Source organism: Coregonus lavaretus, assembly GCF_964263955.1.
Source record: "Coregonus lavaretus genome assembly, chromosome: 19".
Lineage (NCBI taxonomy): Eukaryota > Metazoa > Chordata > Actinopteri > Salmoniformes > Salmonidae > Coregonus > Coregonus lavaretus.
This window is the reverse complement of record NC_140006.1, coordinates 24,413,530-24,432,321: the sequence shown is the minus strand read 5'-3', so window position 1 is coordinate 24,432,321 and position 18,792 is coordinate 24,413,530. Positions and strand designations below refer to the sequence as shown.

The window sequence follows — 18,792 nt, the reverse complement described above, 5'->3', positions numbered from 1 at the left end:
GCTCCTCCTTGCACAAAGGCGGAGGTAGCAGTCCTGCTGCTGGGTTGTTGCCCTCCTACGGCCTCCTCCACGTCTCCTGATGTACTGGCCTGTCTCCTGGTAGTGCCTCCATGCTCTGGACCCTACGCTGACAGACACAGCAAACCTTCTTGCCATAGCTTGCATTGATGTGCCATCCTGGATGAGCTGCACTACCTGAGCCACTTGTGTGGGTTGTAGACTCCGTCTCATGCTACCACTAGAGTGAAAGCACCGCCAGCATTCAAAAGGGACCAAAACATCAGCCAGGAAGCATAGGAACTGAGAAGTGGTCTGTGGTCACCACCTGCAAAACCAGTCCTTTATTGGGGGTGTCTTGCTAATTGCCTATAATTTCCACCTGTTGTCTATTCCATTTGCACAACAGCATGTGAAATGTATTGTCAATCAGTGTTGCTTCCTAAGTGGACAGTTTGATTTCACAGAAGTGTGATTGACTTGGAGTTACATTGTGTTGTTTAAGTGTTCCCTTTATTTTTTTGAGCAGTGTATATACAGTTGAAGTCAGAAGATTACATACACTTAGGTTGGAGTCATTAAAACTCATTTTTCAACCACTCCACACATTTCTTGTTAACAAGCTATAGTTTTGGCAAGTCGGTTAGGACATCTACTTTGTGCATGACGCAAGTAATTTTTCCAACAATTGTTTACAGACAGATTATTTCACTTATAATTCACTGTATCACAATTACATTTACGTCATTTAGCAGACGCTCTTATCCAGAGCGACTTACATTATTTTATTTTATTTTCATACCCCCTGTGGGAATCGAACCCACAACCCTGGCGTTGCAAACGCCATGCTCTATCAACTGAGCTACATCCCTGCCGCCCATTCCCTCCCCTACCCTGGACGACGCTGGGCCAATTGCGCGCCGCCCCATGGGTCTCCCGGTCACGGCCGGCTACGACAGAGCCTGGATTCGAACCAGGATCACTAGTGGCACAGCCTTAGACCACTGCGCCACTCAGGAGACACAATTCCAGTCGGTCAGTAGTTTACAAACACTAAGTTGACTGTGCCTTTAAACAGCTTGGAAAATTCCAGAAAATGATGTCATGGCTTTAGAAGCTTCTGATAGGCTAATTGACATAATTTGAGTCAATTGGAGGTGTACCTGTGGATGTATTTCAAGGCCTACCTTCGAACTCAGTGGCTCTTTGCTTGACATCATGGGAAAATCAAAAGAAATCAGCCAAGACCGCAGAAAGAAAATTGTAGACCTCCACAAGTCTGGTTCATCCTTGGGAGCCATTTCCAAACTCCTGAAGGTACCACGTTTTTCTGTACAAACAATAGTATGCAAGTATAAACACCATGGGACCACACAGCCGTCATACCGCTCAGGAAGGAGACGCGTTCTGTCTCCTAGAGATGAATGTACTTTTGTGCGAAAAGTGCAAATCAATCCCAGAACAACAGCAAAGGACCTTGTGAAGATGCTGGAGGAAACAGGTACAAAAGTATCTATATCCACAGTAAAACAAGTCCTATATCAACATAACCTGAAAGGCCGCTCAGCAAGGAAGAAGCCACTGCTCCAAAACCGCCATAAAAAAGCCAGACTATGGTTTGCAACTGCACATGGGGACAAAGATCGTACTTTTTGGAGAAATGTCCTCTGGTCTGATGAAACAAAAATAGAACTGTTTGGCCATAATTACCATCGTTATATTTGTAGGAAAAAGGGGAAGACTTGCAAGCTGAAGAACACCATCACAACCGTGAAGCACGGGGGTGGCAGCATCATGCTGTGGGGGTGCTTTGCTGCAGGAGGGACTGGTGCACTTCACAAATTAGATGGCATCATGAGGAAGGAAAATTATGTGGATATATTGAAGCAACATCTCAAGACATCAGTCAGGAAGTTAAAGCTTGGTCGCAAATGGGTCTTCCAAATGGACAATGACCCCAAGCATACTTCCAAAGTTGTGGCAAAATGGCTTAAGGACAACAAAGTCAAGGTATTGGAGTGGCCATCACAAAGCCCTGACCTCAATCCTATAGAAAATGTGTGGGCAGAACTGAAAAGCGTGTGCGAGCAAGGAGGCCTACAAACCTGACTCAGTTACACCAGCTCTGTCAGGAGGAATGGGCCAAAATTCACCCAACTTATTGTGGGAAGCTTGTGGAAGACTACCCGAAATGTTTGACCCAGGTTAAACAATTTAAAGGCAATGCTACCAAATACTAATTGAGTGTATGTAAACATCTGACCCACTGGGAATGTGATGAAAGAAATAAAAGCTGAAATAAATCATTCTCTCTACAATTATTCTGACATTTCACATTCTTAAAACAAAGTGGTGATCCTAAATGACCTAAGACAGGGAATTTTTACTTTAAATGTCACGGATTTTGAAAAACTGAGTTTAAATGTATTTGGCTAAGGCAGGGTTCTTCAATTCCGGTCCTGGAGGGCCGAAACACCTCTGTTTTTCATCCTCTCCTTCTAATCAGGGGCTAATTCAGACCTGGGACACCAGGTGAGTGCAATTAACTACCAGGTAGAAATAAAAAACAGAAGTGTTTCGGCCCTCCAGGACCGGAATTGAAGAACCCTGGGCTAAGGTGTATGTGTCACGCCCTGACTCTGGGGACTCTTATTTGTTGAGCCAGGGTGTGATTTTCTATGTTTGTGATCTAGGTTTTCTAGATCTATGTTGGCCGGTGTGGTTCCCAATCAGAGGCAGCTGTCGCTCGTTGTCTCTGATTGGGAACCATACTTAGGCAGCCTATTGGCACTAGTGGGTTGTGGGATCTTGTTCTGTGAAAGATATGTTGCTTGTGTCTACCTTGGACTTCACGTTTCGTTTAGTTTGTTGTTTTGTCGTTGTGTTTATTCGGTTCAAATAAACATGTATGCATATCACGCTGCGCCTTGGTCTGACCCGTTCATCAACGATCGTGACAGTATGTAAACGACTTGAACTGTACATACATATATATACATACAGTGAGGGAAAAAAGTATTTGATCCCCTGCTGATTTTGTAAGTTTGCCCACTGACAAAGACATGATCAGTCTATAATTTTAATGGTAGGTTTATTTGAACAGTGAGAGACAGAATGACAACAAAAATATCCAGAAAAACGCATGTCAAAAATGTTATAAATTGATTTGCATTTTAATTAGGGAAATAAGTATTTGACCCCCTCTCAATCAGAAAAATTTCTGGCTCCCATGTGTCTTTTATACAGGGGATGAGCTGAGATTAGGAGCACACTCTTAAAGGGAGTGCTCCTAATCTCAGCTTGTTACCTGTATAAAAGACACCTGTCCACAGAAGCAATCAATCAATCAGATTCCAAACTCTCCACCATGGCCAAGACCAAAGAGCTCTCCAAGGATGTCAGGGACAAGATTGTAGACCTACACAAGGCTGGAATGGGCTACAAGACCAACGCCAAGCAGCTTGGTGAGAAGGTGACAACAGTTGGTGCGATTATTTGCAAATGGAAGAAACACAAAATAACTGTCAATCTCTCTCGGCCTGGGGCTCCATACAAGATCTCACCTCGTGGAGTTGCAATGATCATGAGAACGGTGAGGAATCAGCCCAGAACTACACGGGAGGATCTTGTCAATGATCTCAAGGCAGCTGGGACCATAGTCACCAAGAAAACAATTGGTAACACACTACGCCGTGAAGGACTGAAATCCTGCAGCACCCACAAGGTCCCCCTGCTCAAGAAAGCATATATACAGGCCCGTCTGAAGTTTGCCAATGAACATCTGAATGATTCAGAGGAGAACTGGGTGAAAGTGTTGTGGTCAGATGAGACCAAAATCAAACTCTTTGGCATCAACTCAACTCAACCCCCAAGAACACCATCCCCACCGTCAAACATGGAGGTGGAAACATTATGCTTTGGGGGTGTTTTTCTGCTAAGGGGACAGGACAACTTCACCGCATCAAAGGGACGATGGACGGGGCCATGTACCGTCAAATCTTGGGTGAGAACCTCCTTCCCTCAGCCAGGGCATTGAAAATGGGTCGGGGATGCGTATTCCAGCAAGACAATGACCCAAAACACACGGCCAAGGCAACAAAGGAGTGGCTCAAGAAGTAGCACATTAAGGTCCTGGAGTGGCCTAGCCAGTCTCCAGACCTTAATCCATAGAATATCTGTGGAGGGAGCTGAAGGTTTGAGTTGCCAAACGTCAGCCTCAAAACCTTAATGACTTGGAGAAGATCTGCAGAGAGGAGTGGGACAAAATCCCTCCTGAGATGTGTGCAAACCTGGTGGCCAACTACAAGAAACGTCTGACCTCTGTGATTGCCAACAAGGGTTTTGCCACCAAGTACTAAGTCATGTTTTGCAGAGGGGTCAAATACTTATTTCCCTCATTAAAATGCAAATCAATTTATAACATTTTTGACATGCGTTTTTCTGGATTTTTTTGTTGTTATTCTGTCTCTCACTGTTCAAATAAACCTACCATTAAAATTACATACTGATCATGTCTTTGTCAGTGGGCAAACGTACAAAATCAGCAGGGGATCAAATACGTCACTCCTTCGTTGCCCGGGTGGTGTGTTTGGGATCATTGTCATGCTGAAAGACCCAGCCACGTTTCATCTTCAATGCCCTTGCTGATGGAAGGAGGTTTTCACTCAAAATCTCACGATACATGGCCCCATTCATTCTTTCCTTTACACGGATCAGTCGTCCTGTTCCCTTTGCAGAAAAACAGCCCCAAAGCATGATGTTTCCACCCCCATGCTTCACAGTAGGTATGGTGTTCTTTGGATGTAACTCAGCATTCTTTGTCCTCCAAACACGACGAGTTGAGTTTTTACCAAAAAGTTAAATTTTGGTTTCATCTGACCATATGACATTCTCCCAATCCTATTCTGGATCATCCAAATGCACTCTAGCAAACTTCAGACGGGCCTGGACATGTACTGGCTTAAGCAGGGGGACACGTCTGGCACTGCAGGATTTGAGTCCCTGCCGGCGTAGTGTGTTACTGATGGTAGACTTTGTTACTTTGGTCCCAGCTCTCTGCAGGTCATTCACTAGGTCCCCCCGTGTGGTTCTGGGATTTTTGCTCACCGTTCTTGTGATCATTTTGACCCCACGGGGTGAGATCTTGCGTGGAGCCCCAGATCGAGGGAGATTATCAGTGGTCTTGTATGTCTTCCATTTCCTAATAATTGCTCCCACAGTTGATTTCTTCAAACCAAGCTGCTTACCTATTGCAGATTCAGTCTTCCCAGCCTGGTGCAGGTCTACAATTTTGTTTCTGGTGTCCTTTGACAGCTCTTTGGTCTTGGTCATAGTGGAGTTTGGAGTGTGACAGAGCATATGAGCGGAGTGGAGCGGTGAGAATCTCAGCTCCTCGCTCACGGAGCTGTTCACCCCTCCGCTCCCCCCGCTCAAAGCCACATCAGGTCAGTCCGCTCATTATCGCTCAGCGCTCAACGCAGTTTGCATCGCGCTCCACTCAAATCGCCCCCAGCTCACTCCAAAAAAGGAACAAAATCTGCATGTATTTCACTTTTAGCTTAAACCACAGCCTTACTTTATCTCCCCGAATTTGTTGCATACAGACTCATCTCGGATTATCCATTCTGTCTTGAAACGGGGATCTAACACTGACGCTAAAATGAGATGTTAATCAGTATAGTATATTCCATAGCGAATTGACACGTTGTTTGCCAATGTTTCTGCAAAAGCAGCGATGCCCATTGGAAGTGCAGCGTGAGTGTAATCGGTGAGCAGGGATTTGATTTTTGTGACAGCAGGGAGGATCATCCCCAGGTTCCCCAGCTCCTTCTGCATTTTGTCTGTGAGATCTGCTAGTGGTGTCAGCACACTGACAAGGTGCGTCAGCTGCTGTACTTGATTCAGGGTGATGTTAGCAACATTAGACTTGAGTTTGTTTTGCCATAACGGGTATTTTTGGAACAACCGGATGAACGACTGAATCATCCGCAGCTGGCTGCTCCATCGAATGGCGCAGGCATTTGTGGGGCGGACACCTAATTGGTTGGTTTCCTCTGTGCTCTTGCGTACACTTTTCACCAGGTGCCCGACTTTCACTAACAGCCTATTAATGTTGTCGTGCTCGTTAAAGGCGTTTTTGATCGCCAGCTGAAGCATGTGAATGGGGCATCTCAGATGTAAATTTTTCTTGGGGGGTGTAGCCCGGTTGAGCTGCGCTGGCGAAGTGTTGCATCCCTTCGCGTTCTCCTTTACTCAGCCGTTCATAGTCCATGAAAATCATTTTAAAAAATGCTACATCCAGCTCTCTTTTTCTCTCCCTTGTTATGGTTGGGCCTTTGCGTGCAGTGAATACACTTTTGAATTCAACCCTTTTCTCTTGTTGCTGCTGCTGCTCCTCTCGCTCTATAAAATACAAATTCATGGACGACACAAATTAAATTAAACAGATGGATTCTGGGTCAGGCTTGAGCATGCTTCAGACTCGTGGTGTGAGCGAGCGAAATTGGAGCGGGACATAGGGCGACGCTCCGTCCTTTTAAAAATGCCGCTCTGCGCTCTGTTCAAAATCCGTCCGCTCACGCTCCACACTCGCTCCCGCTCCACTCCGCTCATATGCTCTGGAGTGTGACTGTTTGAGGTTGTGGACAGGTGTCTTTTATACTGATAACAAGTTCAAACAGGTGCCATTAATACAGGTAACGAGTGGAGGACAGAGGAGCCTCTTAAAGAAGAAGTTACAGGTTTGTGAGAGCCGGAAATCTTGCTTGTTTGTAGATTCATTAAAAATCCTACAATATGATTTTCTGGATTTTTTTTCTCATTTTGTCTGTCATAGTTGACGTGTACCTATGATGAAAATTACAGGCCTCTCTCATCTTTTTAAGTGGGAGAACTTGCACAATTGGTGGCTGACTAAATACTTTTTTCCCCCACTATATATATATATATATATATATATATATATATATACACATACACATACACATACACATACACATACTGTACATATACATACATACAAAATATATATTTCCCTTTATTACTTTCCAACCTCACCACCCCTTCCCTAATTGGAGTAAACTAGTGAACAACAATGCTTAGGCCTCTACTTCCAGCTTATACATACTATAAACATTTTATGGACTCAGTCAATTTTACAAAAATTATATTTTATTTGTTTTTACTCCTGAACTTCCTCTACCCTCAACCTCTCCGATCATTTTCATGATGTCCATCCAGTTTGCTTCTATATGCCATATCTTTCTAACTGTGCTCTTTCACAAAAGCTCTCAACCTATAACTTATATACTTATTATGGACACAGTATGCTTACATTATTAGTTATCTTTTGTTATTAGTTGTTGTTAGTTGTTATTAGTCCCATCCTTCAACTCCATTCAACACCACCCATCTATATCTTAACACCATCCATATTGGATTTCTATTTGCCATGTATTTTTCAACTGTACTGTGATGTTTTACAAAAGTTCTGAACCTTTCTATTCTCATTGTTTCTACAGATTGTAAATTGAAAATAAACATTTTTGCTGAAAGTATTATTATATTATTGATCGATTGACTATGACTTTTCAGATCACCCAGTAATGCTATCTGCAGGGTTAGCTCCAGGTAAATATTGCAATCCTTTAGCCATTCCTGGACCTGTGTCCAAAAACAAGCTACAAATGGACAGTGCCAAAACAAATGATCTAATGATTCTGTCTCTTCGCAGGAAAATCTGCAGAGCTGGGAAGATTGTATCCCCCATATAAATAACATTCTATTGGTAGCAAGAATTTTATATAATAATTTAAATTGAAAAATTATAAGTTTTGAATCCGGCGTCGTTTTGCGTATCAGTTCATAAACACTATGCCATGGAATCGGTACGTCAGAAATCTCTTCCCAAATATTTTGCAATCTATATGGGATGGCTGTCAATCCTTTGGTCCTTAAATGAAACTGGTATACTTTTTTATTTATTACAGTTTTCTTTAACAAATTATGTTCTTTAATGCAAGGCCGACAGACAAATTCCTTACTTTTTCTCTCTTCCACTTTCCTCTTCCATTTTTGTGGTAATGCTGCAATTATTTGGTTGTAATTTTGGGTAGAGCAGACATTTCCATATGTTTTTGTTAGCTGCATGTGCGACATAACTCCACAAGTTCTACCGATGATATCATTTACGAAGATTATACATTTTTTAAACATTTTGTCAAAAAGAAATGTTTTTTTTATCAATTAGTATATTTGAGTTTAACCACAATATTTGTTGCATTATTTGTTCTGTCGTTTCTGGAGGATTAAATTGAAATTGCAACAAACTTTCTATGGCTTGTTTTAGAAATAGTGATATTTGGGAGATGATTTCCTTTTCAAATAACTGAAAGTGAGGAGGTTGTAATCTGAATAAAGAGAAAAGGGCCATTCTTGAACATTGGGTGAGACAATCTTACTAATTTGCTAGAGAACCAGTTCGGAATTAAGTATAACTTTTGTATGACTGAAGCTTTTAGTGATAGGTCTAATGCTTTAATATTTAATCATTTCTGTCCTCCGAATTCATATTCATTATATAAATAGGCATGTTTAATTTTGTCTGGCTTGCCGTTCCAAATAAAATGGAATATTTCTTTCTCATATAATTTAAAAAACTGTTCGCTAGGCATAGGCAAGACCATAAGCAAATAGGTAAACTGGGATAATACTAAAGAGTTAAATCAGGGGGATTTTTCCACAAATTGACAGGTACTTACCTTTCCATGGTAGCAAGATCTTATCTATTTTTGCTAACTTTCTATTAACGTTTATTGGAGTGAGATCGTTTATTTCATTTGGGATATGTATTCCGAGAATATCCACATCACCATCACACCATTTTATTGGTAAACTACAGTGGGGAGAACAAGTATTTGATACACTGCCGATTTTGCAGGTTTTCCTACTTACAAAGCATGTAGAGGTCTGTAATTTTTATCATAGTTACACTTCAACTGTGAGAGACGGAATCTAAAACAAAAATCCAGAAAATCACATTGTATGATTTTTAAGTAATTAATTTACATTTTATTGCATGACATAAGTATTTGATCACCTACCAACCAGTAAGAATTCCAGCTCTCACAGACCTGTTAGTTTTTCTTTAAGAAGGCCTCCTGTTCTCCACTCATTACCTATATTAACTGCACCTGTTTGAACTTGTTACCTGTATAAAAGACACCTGTGCACACACTCAATCAAACAGACTCCAACCTCTCCACAATGGCCAAGACCAGAGAGCTGTGTAAGGACATCAGGGATAAAATGGGCTACAGGACAATAGGCAAGCAGCTTGGTGAGAAGGCAACAACTGTTGGCGCAATTATTAGACAATGGAAGAAGTTCAAGATGACGGTCAATCACCCTCGGTCTGGGGCTCCATGCAAGATCTCACCTCATGGGGCATCAATGATCATGAGGAAGGTGAGGGATCAGCCCAGAACTACACGGCAGGACCTGGTCAATGACCTGAAGAGAGCTGGGACCACAGTCTCAAAGAAAACCATTAGTAACACACTACGCCGTCATGGATTACAATCCTGCAGCGCACGCAAGGTCCCCCTGCTCAAGCCAGCGCATGTCCAGGCCCGTCTGAAGTTTGCCAATGACCATCTGGATGATCCAGAAGAGGAATGGGAGAAGGTCATGTGGTCTGATGAGACAAAAATAGAGCTTTTTGGTCTAAACTCCATTTGCCATGTTTGGAGGAAGAAGAAGGATGAGTACAACCCCAAGAACACCATCCCAACCGTGAAGCATGGAGGTGGAAACATCATTCTTTGGGGATGCTTTTCTGCAAAGGGGACAGGACGACTGCACCGTATTGAGGGGAGGATGGATGGGGCCATGTATCGCGAGATCTTGGCCAACAACCTCCTAAGAGCATTGAAGATGGGTCGTGGCTGGGTCTTCCAGCATGACAACGACCCGAAACACACAGCCAGGGCAACTAAGGAGTGGCTCCGTAAGAAGCATCTCAAGGTCCTGGAGTGGCCTAGCCAGTCTCCAGACCTGAACCCAATAGAAAATCTTTGGAGGGAGCTGAAAGTCCATATTGCCCAGTGACAGCCCCGAAACCTGAATGATCTGGAGAAGGTATGGAGGAGTGGGCCAAAATCCCTGCTGCAGTGTGTGCAAACCTGGTCAAGACCTACAGGAAACGTATGATCTCTGTAATTGCAAACAAAGGTTTCTGTACCAAATATTAAGTTCTGCTTTTCTGATGTATCAAATACTTATGTCATGCAATAAAATGCAAATTAATTACTTAAAAATCATACAATGTGATTTTCTGGATTTTTGTTTTAGATTCTGTCTCTCACAGTTGAAGTGTACCTATGATAAAAATTACAGACCTCTACATGCTTGTAGGTAGGAAAACCTTCAAAATCGGCAGTGTATCTAATACTTGTTCTCCCCACTGTACATGGTAATGTAACATAAACAATTTTTTGTGATCCAATACGTAATATAGTACATTTATCATAATTTGGTTGTAATCCAGAGAGGTTAGAAAATGTATCTAGATCCTCTATGAGGCCGTGGAGGGATTCAAGTTGTGGATTTAAAAGAAAACATGAATAATCAGCGTACAATGATACCTTTATTTTTAAGCCCTGGATTTCTAATCCCTTGATATTATTGTTGGATCTGATTTTAATAGCTAACATCTCGATGGCCATAATAAATAGATATGCCGATAGTGGACAACCTTGTTTCACTCCTCTTGACAGTTTAAAACTTTCTGAGAAATAGCCATTATTTACTATTTTACACCTAGGGTTACTATACATGATTTTAACCCAATTTATAAGAGATTCTCCAAAATTGAAATGCTCCAGGCATTTATATATAAACCCCAGTCGTACTTTATCAAATGCCTTTTCGAAGTCTGCTATGAATAGCAGGCCTGGTTTCCCAGATTTGTCATAGTGTTCTATTGTTTCCAGTAGTTGCCTTATATTATCTCCAATGTATCGTCCATGTAAAAAACCTGTCTGATTAGAATGAATAATGTCCGACAATACCTTTTTAATTCTATACGCTATACATTTTGCTAGAATTTTTGCATCACAACACTGAAGTGTAAGGGGCCTCCAATTTTTTAAATGGACTGGATCTTTATATTTTCCACTTGTATCCTGTTTCAGTAATAATGAAATCAGACCTTCTTCTTGAGTGTCTGATAGTCTACCATTTACATAGGAGTGGTTAAAACATGCTAATAACGGTCCTCTGAGTATATCAAAAAAGGTTTGGTATACCTCGACTGGTATGCTATCCAACCCTGGAGTTTTCCATGTATATCTCACTAGATCAGGATATTTAAGCCTCCATATATCTACTAGTTCTAATGTATCCATGACATTCACAATTTCCTCAAGAGCATGAGGGTGATTGTTTGTAGTGTGATTTCCTTTACGGTCCATTGAGCTATTTAAAACGGTATTGTAATCTCCCACCATAATAATAGAGTCTCCATTCCAGTCTTACTTTGAGTGCAAAGAGTTCAGCACCCTCTTTGTTTCCTACAGGTCCAAGTATTTTCAGCACTACAAACACTACACACAGGGACAAGCAGCTGTATAAGACTACACACACACACTTACACACAGCACCTTTACAGGCATTGTAAATAGATACTATGGCTTTCTCTCTCTCCTCAGCACTTCAATTTTGTGTCTCTGCCCACGGACGTTCTGGAGATTGAGGTGAAAGACAAGTTTGCCAAGAGTCGTCCTATCATCAAACGTTTCCTGGGAAAGCTGTCCATGCCGGTGCAGAGGCTACTGGAGAAGCATGCTATTGGGTACGGCTCAGGAATGCACAGGATGCTCATACATTTATCACAATAATCAAATGATTATTAATAGATATTAATAGATATTTGGGGAACAAGAGCCCTCTAAAGAATGTTTAAATCATAAAGTAACACGTCTCTCTCTTTTGAACTCCAACTCCCTCCCCCTCTCGCTCTCTCTCTCTCCCTCCCTCCCAACACAGTGACCGCGTGGTCAGCTACACGCTGGGCCGAAGGCTACCGACGGAACATGTCAGTGGACAGCTGCAGTTCAGATTTGAGATCACTTCCTCTTTTCATCCAGGTTCCTCTTCCTCTCATGCACATCCTCTCACATACATGCAGACCTGGGTTCAAATAGTACTTGTTTGCCTTCAAATAGTTTTGCTGCGCTTGATCAAACTCTCCTGATGTAATGGAACTAATGGAATAGTTCCAAAAGTACAAACCCCACCCATCTGGTTCTCTTAACAGGCTCAATCAAACGCTCAAAGTATTTGAACAAAAACACATGCTAATTGAACCCAGGTTTGTATAGATCCTGTTTGTCAGCTTCCTCTCATGTAGGTTCACTTAGTGTGTTTCTCAATACAGTGGTGGGAAGATAAGAAGAATATATCAAATGTACTGCAAGTCTTTCTGGAAATACCAACTTTCAAATCTAGGTTTAGACGGACAGATATTAAGCATTGGTTTAGCTGTTGAGTTGACTTTTTTTTTTTTTACAATAGGTTATGTTATTATAATTAGCCATATTGTCATACTCGATGTATACAGGATTTTCCATTAATTGACATACCATAGCAGAAACAGAGTGGTCTATTAACGAATGAATAGTGTGAGTTCATGTTGATATGCCCCACTTTGTGGCAGTCAGCCTGGCAGGCCATCACAGGCCCCTGACTGGGAGGTAATGAGCTCTGTTCTCCTCCTGCAGATGATGAAGATATGTCTCTCAGCACAGAGCCTGAGTGTGCCGCTGTGCAGGAGACCAGTAACCAGGGGGAGGGTCAGTCCTCCCAGGCCCAGGGCCAGGCTGAGGACACCATGAGCCTGGGTCCGGGCGCTCCAGAACTCCCTACAGATGAGGAGGAAGACGCTGGAGCTCCAGAACTTCCAATTGGTGGAGATACAGTTACAGCCACGCCCATGGAAGGGCATCCAGCAGGGCCTTTGGGTTCAGAGCAGCCCATGGATGGAGATGGAGACTCAGTGCCTAAGGCCCTAAAAACAGAACCAAGCCAGCCAGAGGTCAATGGGGCTCAGGGGAAGGAGGAGGCGGCTGTAGCTGTGGCTGCAGAGAAGCTGCCCACGGTAGAGGAGAACAGGGAGGAAGGGCAGCAAACCCCCTCCAGTCCTCAGCTAGCTGGCCCAGAGCAGCAGGGGCCTGTTGGGCAGGACATTGAGGGGGCACAGGGGGTGGACGGTACCCCAGCAGAGGGTCAGGTCAGCCCTGCTGTAATGGAGGACATGGAGAGTGAAGCGTCTGTTGAGCCAGCAGAACAGCAGGCGGTGGGTCAGGAGGAAGGGGATGAAGAATGCTGCTCCCTGCGCATCAGGACCACCCCTAGGCGTAAGAACCGGCCCTGCTCCCTGCCCGTGTCGGACCTGGAGACAGTCATCGCCGCGGCCTGTGGGGAGCCCGAAACCCCTCGCTCCCACTACATCCGCATCCACCACCTCCTCCACAGTCTGCCCTCCGCCCAGCCAGGCACCCAGGAGGACGGGGAGGAAGAGGGGGCTGAGGCTGAAACAGAGCCCGACCCAGACCCAGGCCCTGACCAGCTCAGCCCCAGGGACCAGGAGGGCTCGGAAGAGGATGAAAAGGCAGAACCCCTGACCCCCGGCCCCAGGAGGACCCTGCCTCGCAGCCTGTCCATCGAGCGTCTGTCCGACCTGGCCCTGATGCTGGACAGCGAGGGCCGCCACCCCCAGGGCCAGGTCAGGGGTCACCAGAGAGTGTCCGACGAGGACGACATGGAGCCCTGCTGCAGTAATTCCTGCTATGAGGGCCGAGGAGGCAGTCACACCCAGGCACCTCTAGTGGCTGCAGCCATGTCTGTGGGGAGCAGTGCTTTCCTCTCCCAGGAGGACGAGGACATGGAGGTGAACGGAGCGGAGAGCAGGGAGCCAGGAGATGGGATGCCCCAGTGGCAGGTGGCCCCCTCCACGCAGGTCCAGAGCCCCCAGAGAGTCATGGAAAATGGAGAGTCACCCGTGGCCGGGCCCAGTGGGAGGATAGGACGTGAGTTGGGTTCCTCACTGAATACTAACTTGCGATATGGAGTTGTAATTTGGGTAACTTAGGGTATACTGACCTGTTTTTGTCGTCCAATAGGAGATTGTCCCCTACCGTCCAGCCATCCTCCAGTCAGCCAGTTTCCTGCTCTGCGTCCTGATCCCCATCACTACCCCACTATAGATGAACCACTACCACCAAGTGAGCTTTGTATATAACTTTGTCTGAGACTCTGAGTCATATCGTTCATATTCCTTGTTGATGAACAATACATACCAGGACAGAACTAATGATACTAACTAAGAAATAATTGTCTCCACTGTTTGTGTGTGTGTGTGTTTGTGTGTTTGTGTGTGTGTATAGACTGGGAGGCGCGTGTGGACAGCCACGGTCGTGTGTTCTATGTGGACCACATCAACAGGACCACCACATGGCAGAGACCCACCTCAGCAGCCACACCCGACGGCATGAGGAGGTCTGGATCCGTTCAGCAGATGGAACAGCTCAATAGAAGGTGAGTGAATGGGGGAGACGGGAAGAAAGAGAAGAGAGGTAGAGCATACTTTTTTTGTAGTGTTGGGTTCTATTTTTCTCATAATTGGATCTGTATGTGATGAATAGCTTGGAAGGAATGCATTAATGAACTGTACTGATATAAATTGTTTCACATAACAGGCTGTTATTCATGTAAGGAACGTTAGGGGCTAGGATGAGATAAGACTTGTATTTCTCACAGATACGAACACTCTCTCTTTGTTGTCTGTGAAACTGTCCTTGAACATGGGTACATGGAGTACAGTGGAATGGTGTCTTTTGGGTGCTGACTCCACAGGTTATAATGATAGCAACTTATGCCTGGCAACAATGTGCAACAAATGAAATGCAGAGGAGTTGGGACCAACCCCTGCGCCAACGGATTGGCTGAACCACACTCAGTCCTTTGCTCTGGTTGGCCAACAGAAGAAGTGGAGGCTTTCTGTCAGAGTATTTGAAGAAGAACTTAGAACAATGGATCAGTTCTCTGTCTGCCCTGCGTGGTTTTTCAGTGAGCCCGTATACGAACCTTCATACTTATCATACATACATTTTGCATATAATAAATTTAGCTTGGATTGAATATCTCTTGATTATGTTTTCTCTTATTCCAATACCAGATTTGAATTACGCAATTTCTAACAGTAGACACTTTTGATTGTTTCTTCATTGTATCTTAAAAGAAAACAAGTGAAAACATACACTATACAGGGTCATCTGGTGGTTGTAGGAAGAACCTAAAGCGTTTTCTTGATGTTTTTCTTAGAATTTGTTCAGTTCTTTCTGAGAATTGGGGAGTTTTGTATTCAACACCCTATAGTCGATGTCGGCGCTCCGCATAAATGTATTTGCATAATAAAAAAATCCCCATCAAAATATGTCACTTTAATCTAGAGATTTTTTTGCATTCGATGTGTCTCAATCCACCACATCCGCCTATGTAGCACTTCCTCATCTGTGGTGAAAGGTGACAGAGTAGAGCAATGTTTGTCAGACCATGAGACATCCTGAAAATAAGTCTTCTCACAAAATCGTCTGTAGCATCCAAACGGTTTGGCCTACAAACATGAGCAATGGGCTGTGTCAGGGCTGTGTCATAGATCCTTATCTCTGTCAGGATAACCCCTGCACAGACCTCACATGTATAGAAGACTATTACGGTAGTATAATCTATTGATCAATGGTCGCAAATTCAATTTCTTTCTCTCTGGGGCTTAAATCTAAGCAAGCCTAAATATCTTATACACTATTGAGTGATAATACACTTAAAATTAGTGTTTATTTTATATTTTCTTACCAAGATAAATTATCTAACGTCATTAGCAGATCATTTTGCTTATTAAAAAAAAGGTTTAATACGCACAAGTAATGTATCTTATTTCAATATACTTTTAAAGATATTTTAAGGTAAAATATCTTGAAAATCATCTTGAAATAAGATAAGTGTGCAAGAACTGCTTGTGTTTAAAGGAATGGTCTAGATTGAGGCACCGTTGCTCTGACTTAAGGATGTTTAGTAAATGTGTGCTGATGTGTTTGTCAGGTACCAGAGTATCCAGAGGACCATGGCCACAGACAGGAGTGAGGATGAAGGAAGCAGAAGCAGGAGTGAGAGAACAAGCCTCAACAACAACCGCAGTGAGACAGACTCTCCTCCAATGGCTAATGGTAAGTGGGACCTCACCACAATGTCACAATTACAGAATGCAATAAGCTGAAGTGTAGGCTTACTTTGTAAAAAGTAATGGGTATACAAAGGGTTTTCAAAGTTTTACACACAACCTTGTACTCGACTGTCACCATTCAGTTAATGTTCCTTTGTTCTCTCCTGGTGTCTGTGTGTAGAGCTGAGAAGAGACAGCTCCTCTTCCTCCTCCTCCTCCTCGTCTCCAGTCAACAGTCAGAAGATCACAGCTCTGTTACAGAGCCCAGCGGTGAAGTTCATCACACACCCAGAGTTCTTCACTGTCCTCCATGCCAACTATGTCAGTACCTACCCTGGTGGACAATTATATCTATACACATAGTGGACAAATATAACTAATATAATTTCCTTTTGAACACCAATGCCAATACCAATGCTCAGTAACATATTCTAGTCTTCAGTAACAGATGCTGAATATTCTACCATTGTGGTTCAGATTGGTTGCGTATGGTGTTTCTAGTTTCCATGGTCATGCTGTTGTGTTCTTCTCTTCTCAGGGGGCCTACCGCATGTTCACCAACAGCACGTGCCTGAAGCACATGATCCTGAAGATTCGCCGGGACACTCGTAACCTTGAGAGGTACCAGCACAACAGAGACCTGGTCACCTTCCTCAACCGCTTCGCTGACGCACAGCTGGAACTGCCCCGGGGCTGGGAGATCAAGACTGACCCACAGGGCAAGGTGCAGAGACATCAACCCTTAGTTCATCCACAGCAAACTCACCCACTTATTCACATAAGAGTTTATTGTTCCTTGGTTGAGAAGATGGAAAATATGTGAAAAAAGTAAAAAGTATACTAATGATGCTATTGATTTGGTCTTTGCCTTCAGATCTAGCGGTGTTTAGATTAGTGTTTCTAACTTTGGTAAATTTGTTCCTGTAACATCTTCTCTTTGGTCCAGAACTTCTTTGTTGACCACAACAGCCGGGCGACCACGTTCATCGACCCGAGAATCCCCCTTCAGAACGGTTGTCTGCCCAACCACCTGACCCACAGGCAGCACCTGCAGAGATTACGCAGCTACAGCGCAGGAGAGGTCAGGAGTCAAACAGTACTATAGAGAATACAATTCCTTGTTTTTAAGTGTTGTAACTGTTTGATTGAGGACCATAATGTATTCAAATTATGGAAATATGGAATTGAATGTATTTATTTGCTTGTTTATAGCTGTACCTTTTGTCATATGTATTCTGTCAGGCCTCTGAGGTGTCCCGTAGTCGAGGTGCGGCCTTGTTGTCACGGCCTGGGAACAGTGTGGTTGCCGCGATAAGGAGCCAGCATCATCCTGATCCAGTGCCACAAGGTGTGTCCTGTACATACAATACACAAAGAACACAATCATAATTCACATTTACCACGTGTTATAGTTTCTGCAGTTAGTCTGTGTAAGTCAGTTTCTGCTGTGTGAGTCAGTCTAACCGTCTTCTGAAATCAATGTCTTTGTTCCACTCACAGCTTATAATGAGAAGATAGTGGCCTTCCTGCGTCAGCCTGGAATACTAGAAGTTCTAACGGAGCGCCAGCCAGCCCTGTCCAGGAACCATTCCCTGAGGTAGATATACACACTGGGGGATGAATTGGATTTCTTTTTCATATGAAGAATTTGTAGATTCAGAGAATGTATTCAGAGTATTGGTTCCATACTTCCATAACTGAAGTTCCCACTGGGAAAAATAAAGGGTAAAACCTTACATTACAGTGCCCTTATTAATGTGTAACTGCTCATGTAATTACAGTGTAACAAGTATTGTAATTACACTACTTGGCAGTAACCCTAACCTTAGCCCTAACCCTAGCCTCAACTCTAACCCTAACTTTAACCATAGCTTAATGTCCACATCATGGTTCAACCTTACATTTACATTTACATTTACGTCATTTAGCAGACGCTCTTATCCAGAGCGACTTACAAATAGGTGCACCACCTTAACCTAAACCACAACCCTAACCCTAGCTTCATGTCCACATCCTGGTTAAACCCTAACCTCAACCACAACCCCTCACATTGAGAACCAAAGTTGGAGTCAGTGTCAGAACCTATATAGACCCTTATACGTAGGGACGTGGATTCCTTTTCACAATTCAGACCCAGACCTGTACATAAGTTTAACCTTACAAAACAACATAATCAAGCTCTAAAAACATTGAGCAGCAATCAGAATATTGTGATTAAACCAGCAGATAAGGGGTCTCAAATTGTTATAATGGATCAAATGCAATATTTTCTTGAAGCTAATAGACAATTAGATAATGTCAAACACTATGTCCCATTGCTCCACTCAACACAACTGGAAACACAAAGACTCATCCGGGAGATAGTGAGTAAACTGTATGAGGATAAGTATATTACAGATAAACAGATGGTCTACCTTTTTGGGCCAGATTCTCCAAGACCTAGGCAGTTTTACTTACTGCCTAAAATACATCAATCTCCTGAGACGTGGACGGTTCTCTCTCGACTTCCCTGCGGT

General features: G+C 43.4%; 1 protein-coding gene across 1 annotated transcript in view; it reads left to right on the top strand.

The window, feature by feature from the left end:
- Positions 1–18,792, top strand: part of LOC311147083 (E3 ubiquitin-protein ligase HECW1-like) — a gene marked incomplete at both ends in the record, with an annotated part of 54,034 nt that overhangs the window by 22,535 nt on the left and 12,707 nt on the right. Inside the window, 11 exons of the mRNA XM_084183708.1 lie at positions 11,706–11,848; positions 12,043–12,143; positions 12,777–14,084; positions 14,178–14,279; positions 14,442–14,592; positions 16,156–16,280; positions 16,458–16,597; positions 16,815–17,000; positions 17,223–17,357; positions 17,519–17,624; positions 17,777–17,873. Of these exons, the coding sequence (XP_084039834.1) occupies positions 11,706–11,848; positions 12,043–12,143; positions 12,777–14,084; positions 14,178–14,279; positions 14,442–14,592; positions 16,156–16,280; positions 16,458–16,597; positions 16,815–17,000; positions 17,223–17,357; positions 17,519–17,624; positions 17,777–17,873 (2,594 nt within the window). The remainder of the gene's footprint in view (positions 1–11,705; positions 11,849–12,042; positions 12,144–12,776; positions 14,085–14,177; positions 14,280–14,441; positions 14,593–16,155; positions 16,281–16,457; positions 16,598–16,814; positions 17,001–17,222; positions 17,358–17,518; positions 17,625–17,776; positions 17,874–18,792) is intronic.